Source organism: Muscardinus avellanarius (assembly GCF_963383645.1).
Source record: "Muscardinus avellanarius genome assembly, chromosome: 2".
Classification (NCBI taxonomy): domain Eukaryota; kingdom Metazoa; phylum Chordata; class Mammalia; order Rodentia; family Gliridae; genus Muscardinus; species Muscardinus avellanarius.
Window position 1 is genome coordinate 81,724,975 of NC_137787.1, and position 6,467 is coordinate 81,731,441.

At 41.2% G+C, this 6,467-nt stretch overlaps 1 protein-coding gene across 1 annotated transcript; it reads left to right on the plus strand.

Moving 5' to 3' along the window:
* Positions 1–5,693: 5,693 nt before the first annotated feature.
* RPRM (reprimo, TP53 dependent G2 arrest mediator homolog) lies at positions 5,694–6,117 on the plus strand (the record flags this gene model as incomplete). The annotated part of the gene is made up of 1 exon (XM_080689020.1): positions 5,694–6,117. The coding sequence occupies exon 1, from the start codon at positions 5,788–5,790 to the stop codon at positions 6,115–6,117; it is 330 nt and encodes a 109-aa protein (XP_080545146.1). The 5' UTR covers positions 5,694–5,787.
* Between the last annotated feature and the right edge of the window lie 350 nt (positions 6,118–6,467).

The window sequence follows — 6,467 nt, forward strand, 5'->3', positions numbered from 1 at the left end:
AAATATTGACAATTGGGTTCTTCCCCGAAAAATTCTGATTTAACTATTGTGACTTTGAGAATGAAAATTAAGTTGAGAATTCCTGCTGTGGAAAGTACAATAAAATAGGTACTTGTGTACTCTACAAATGAGAGTAAGAATTACACAACACATGCTCCAATTTAGCTGTGTATTGCTTTAAAAAAAACATTGTTTTCACTAAAAATTTAAGTTTTGCAAATTGATCATAGCAGTGCCACATAAATATGGAAACATATAAGCAAAAAGTGTTCTGTGGCTATAATTGATTCAGTAGTGATATTTGAGATTATCATAACTATTCAGTTATAGGTCATGATTTAAAGAACGGTATGTTCATATGATGAAGTATTATTCTCATTAAAATTTGCACCAAGTTTTAACGGCACAGAACAATACTGATAGTATTAAGTAGTAAAAACAAGGTATAAAATTGTACTTATTGTACAGCCATTACTATGTAGATGTATAGCAAAAGACAGAAAAATTATATATAATATATAAATAACATAAAATATATATAATATATAATCTATGAATATATTAAAATTATATACATGTGTATATATATATATATATATATATATATATATATATATATATCCTTGACCTATAGGGGTGATGGATGGTTTGGGGGGATTATTTTCTGACTTTTCTGTGTTTTTCAACTTTATATGCTTATAATAACTCTAATTATAACATTTAGAATTTTTATTTTATAGTAAAGTACTTACATAACACATAAAACTTGCCATCTTAACAATGTTCATATTCACAATTCAGTGGCACTGAATACATTTGCATTATTGTGCAGTCATCACCACTTTTCATCTCCAGGACTTTTAATCTTTCCCAAGTGATATTCTGTACCTACTAAGACAATAGCACCCTGGTACCCTCTGTCTTCAGTCCCTAGTGAACACCATTCTACTTTCTGTCGTGATGAATCTCACTCTTATATGTGCCTCATATAAATGGAATGGTATATGTCCTTCTGTGTCTCATTTCTTTCATTTTAATATGATGTCTTCATGTTTCATTCATCTTGTTTCATAATGTCAGAATTTAATTTCTTTTTAAGACTAAACATGATATTTATTGCCTCATCTATTGACAGACATTGGGTTGTTTTCACCTTTTGGCTCTTGTGAGCAATACTGCTTCAACCCAAACTGGAGTACAGTTTGAATCCATGTCTTCAGTTAGGGAGAGGATCTACCTAGATGTGGAATTACTGGATGAAATGGTAATTTTATGCTTAATTTTTTTTCAAGGGTTTCAATTTCTTCATGTCATTCAATCGCTTTATGTGCAAATCCTTCTAAAATATATCACTCACTTTCCAGCCATCTAAAAAGTAAAATATTGAACAAAATTTATTGTTTTTTTTAAATGACTTATGCTCATTGGTGCCTCTTCAGGAACTATTGCAATATGTATTTATTTGAGATTTGCTATGTGCTAGATACTGTTCCTAGTTATTTTTATATAATATATGCATCCTTTCACAATCCTGTGAAATATTAACTCCATCTCACAGATAAGTCAATGAGATTCACAGAGGGGAAAGAAAATCTTATCCAAGATCCCACCACTAGTAAGTGAAAACAGTGTGATTCACAGTCACGCCTTTACACATTTTCCTAGACTCCCTACATTCAAAGTACATTTGCCTCTGTATTAAATGTGTCCAAACTAATACTCTAAGATCTTGGAAAGTGTGTGTGTGTGTGTGTGTGTGTGTGTGTGTGTGTGTGTGTGTGCGTGTTTTTCCTTCTGGTGTTCTAATGGTTGTTGTACAAAGTACCGGCTTCTATCTGTTCCCTCCTTTTCAACCCATCCTGCCATCTAGAAAAACAGGAAGGGAGTTAAAATTATGAAAAATAAAAGTGAAAGAGTTCTGAAAGAGAAGATGAGAGGTCAATCTAATTTTTTAAAAAATGAGCTTAGTTTTGGTTTTCATATAAACATGAGCTTATGTGTTTTGGTGGTTCAATGACCTATGTTGCCTATTTCTGGATTTCTTCTTGTGTTTCAGATACTGAGTTTGCTACTTTAAGTGACTTCTGAAAATGAGTTTTTACTCTTTATTCTATGTATATTATGAAATACAGTGTAATTTACAGGAAAGAATACTTGCCCCAAAGCAATAAATATTTCAGTGTCTGATATTCTCTTATTTGAAGTGTCTACCTAATGTTTTTTATAATATACACAAACATAGAGAATCTAGGAAAAGGCTTTTGCTATTCAAAGTGTCTGGTCCTCATACCTCAAGGCTACTCAAACTACAGATTATAGCTATCATCAACGTTAGCCTGGAATATCCTCGCAGAATTTATTATATGTCATAGATACACTTTTCAGTGAACAAGTGCCTCTGTCCTGTGTATTGTGAAATGCTGAATATTTAACTCCCCAAAATTGAACTTATTTATTTCAGTGAAGTAGAAGAGGTCACTATTAAATGCATTCATAAGTTAGTCCACCAAGTGTATCTAAGACCTTTTCTTTACAGTGAATTATCAATATGTTTCCCAAATCAAATTACCATCAATCTTTCTGAAAATTAAGGTCTTTAATACCAACATTTCTTAATATTTTTTTCTGAAGAACAGAAGTAAAGCAGAGGGAACTCTATACCCAAAATACAAAAGAAAAAGATAAATAGAAAAAAATTTCTTTAGGGAGGTCCTAAAAGGAAAAATTGCAGCAGCCCAGTACATTAAGGATTGAGCGGTAAGCGTAATTTTTGAACTACTAAGTTTATAATTAATTCCCATTCAGAGGTACTCCAAACAATTATTCTCAATCAAATCAGAGGGGTAGGAGGATAAAGGAAACAAAACTATTTTATTGAACAAACCAAAGATCTGAACAAATTAATGGGGAACTTTGTTTTGTGATTCAAGGATTTTGTGGCTGGTGAATGCTGAAGGAAAAAAAAAAAAGAAACAAAGAAATAAAGTCAGTGTTGCCTTACTTCTTTCCAGGGTATGTTCCCAGATCTAAAGGTTTTATAAAAATAAAAATCTCTGCTAGACTCCAAAGTTTGATTATTTTAATACTGACTACTGGCTAAAACAACAACACCGCTAATAGTGATAAATATACTCATCTTCTAATAATGATTCAACTAACACTTTCAGATTTTGAGCAACATTTTACTTCAGGTCCTGCCATCTTGGACTTTATAATGTACTATAAACTAACTTTACTGGAGACATTAAAAAGGGGCCAGTCCTTCTTCACTGCTCAGCCACGCCTCCTTCGACTCAGTAGGCAAGCCTATACACATGGACACCCCTAGAAGTCAGCCTCTCTTCTCTGAGCCTTTACTTTTCTGAATTCTCATTACTTTCTTTTATTATTAACTTCACTCTTGTTTTATGTTGTCTTACATTTTGGGTAATTTTTCACGTATACATAATTATTATTATTAAATTATTATTATTTGGTACTGCGGATTGAATCCAAGGACATTCTACCTCTGAGCTATACGCCCAGCTCTATTTTGTCTTTTATTTTCAAACAGGGTCTTGTTAGTTTTTGAGGCTAGCCTGGAACCTATGATCCTCCTGTATCAGCATCCCCAATACTAGGATAATAGGTACACACTTCAGAATCTGATTATGTGTACATTATTTTTAAATTATTCTTAGGTATCATCCACATTAACCAAAATAGACTAACTGTATAGTGAAACTTTTAAAAAAGTATTTCGAATCAACTAATAAATAATAATAATTAATAATTAATAATTATAATATTAATGTTAATAATTAATAAGTAATAATTAATAATAACAATAATTAATAATTTGTCCTAAGGGAGGGGGGCATGTAGAGGGTGAGACAGTCTTCAGGTCTGATTAAATCATGGAAAGCTAAAGCAATAAACTAAATGAATTGTGAGTGAGGGTCAAAAGCCAGGTTTAATTTTTTAGCTAACGTTTTCATTCTCTACCGTCACAGGTTTTTTAGCTAACTTTTTCATTCTCTACTGAAAAAGCTAACTTTTTTCATTCTCTATAGTTTAATTACATGATTCAAACTTATTGAAACTAATATGCAATGAAACTGCAAAAAAAGTGAAAACTCCTAACTGAAAGGCAGTTCATCCTATTTTGCCTTGGTCAGGAACTAATGCAAAAACATTCAAGGAAACCTTTGAATGTGGAATAAATGATGCGTGTGGAGAAAAAGACAAGATTTAACAGGCTCATCCTGTGGAATTAAAAATATAAACAGTTAATATAGCCTATCAAAAATTTGTATGGGCTTCAACTGACTAGCTTCTGATTATTACAAAAGAAAGAAATGGAGGGAAGAGAAAGAAAGTAGAAAAGAGAAAAGAAACAAAGCCCCTGACTTATGTGTCTGGAGCTTAAAACCTTAATCTGACATGTTTGTAAAAATGAATGATAGAAGCAAGTAAGGGGGACTCAAAGAAGCAAAAGGTCAGAGAACAGAGGCTGACTTGTAGGAGTGTTAACTCGCACCAGAAGCAACAGCAAAACCATATCGGGCTGAAGCCTCACTGGGGCCTGGCACCTCTGAGCTCCATTTACAGTGACTAAGGGTGGAAGGCATCGCAGTGGAGCGCGGGAGGGCTTCCAGCAGCTGGCCAGCATTCTAGGTGATAGATGTGGATGAGCAATTCCCTTGAACTACTGATTTACTGCCCACAGATAAAAACACTGAAGGCGCGTCCAAAACCTCCCCTGCAATTAAAATTTTAAGCAAGTGGTCACTCTGTCCACCTCCTTTACCAGAGAGAAGACCCTGTTCCTGGCGACCACCTCGATGTGGGGCCTCAGAGGAACGCCTCCTTCCTCTGTGCAGCTTTTCTTGGCCTCAATAACCTGCCTTGCTGTCTGCCAATCACTTTTGTAAAAGGGGGTGTGGAGTAGACCCTCCCTCTTCTCTCTCCTTCCTTTCTTTGCCCTTCTCAATCTTTCCTTCTTTCATTGCTTTAAAACACAACACCCCCAGATCGAGCTACCTGCCGCACTCCACTAGAAAAGCATCACAGGGGAGACAGCCACGGCTGGGGTCAGCGCACCAGTGATCCCTGGCCCCTTTCTATCTGCACAGAGCAGAGAGGAGTGCCAGGACACAGAGCTACTGTGCCCGAGTTCCTCTGAAACTTTCAACCGGTCTCTTCCCTCTCCACAAATTCTTTTTTTTTTAATTTAATTTTTTATTGGTGCATTGTATTCATACATCTTAATGGGATAAAAGATGGTGGAGACATACATGCACACATCACCCAATTAGCCTTTACCCAATGCCCGCCCCATTCCCTCCCCCTCCCTCTTTAATCACCCATCGAGTCACCAGAGCCTAGTGGCCTCTGCCTGGCCTTTGGAGTTGCAGAAGAAGCAAAGCCAGGAAAGGTTCGCCCTCGGGCTCCCCCAGCCCCGAGCGCATCGCGGCGCGGCGGCCAGCAGGGGTCGCTGTTGCCCGGGAGCGTCCGCCGCCCGCCCGCCGCGCCTCCCACGGCCGCCGGCCCAGCCCGCGACTCTGCACAGCGCCCCTTGGAGCGAGCGCCGCGCAGGAGCACCCGGGCGGGGGCGCACGGCGCAGAGGAGCTGGGGTGCCGCGCGCGTCCAGGCGGCTCCCGCGAAACTCTCACGGCCCGGACACTCCGCAAAAGAGCGAGCGAGGAGCCCGCGCCGCAGCTGTGCAGGGCGCGCCCCGCCGGCACCTGTTCCTCGGCTTCCCGCGCCTCGGACCCGCGCCTTCCCGGGCGCCGCCGGCTCCGGCGATGAACCCCGCGCCCGGCAACCAGACCGACGTGGCGGGCCTGTTCCTGGCCAACAGCAGCGAGGCGCTGGAGCGCGCGGTGCGCTGCTGCACCCAGGCGTCGGTGGTGACCGACGACGGCTTCGCCGAGGGCGGCCCGGACGAGCGCAGCCTGTACATCATGCGCGTGGTGCAGATCGCCGTCATGTGCGTGCTCTCGCTCACCGTGGTCTTCGGCATCTTCTTCCTCGGCTGCAACCTGCTCATCAAGTCCGAGGGCATGATCAACTTCCTGGTGAAGGACCGGAGACCGTCCAAAGAGGTGGAGGCGGTGGTCGTGGGGCCCTACTGACCGCTCCCCACCCGCCCGGCGGCGCCCCTCTCCATCACACCCTGGGCGAACGCAGCGAACCTGTCCGGGTCCGCGTTCCTCCCGACCGCCTTCTGCCTTTGCGGATAAAGCGACCCGTTTCTCTCTCGCCCTCTGAGAGTCCCGGCGCCTGGCTGTAGGAAGAGAGAGGGAGCCCTGACTTGTGAACTCCGCAGCAGGTGGAGAGCGAGCGAGAGGAGGGCGCAGAACTTTGGGAGCCGCTGCTTGCGTGGGGTGCGCGGAGACCCATGGGTTGAGGCCCTTCTCCGCCCGCAGGTGGGCCGAGCGCGGGGCGGCTGGAGAGGGCGGGCAGGGAGGAGACCCAGCCGCCC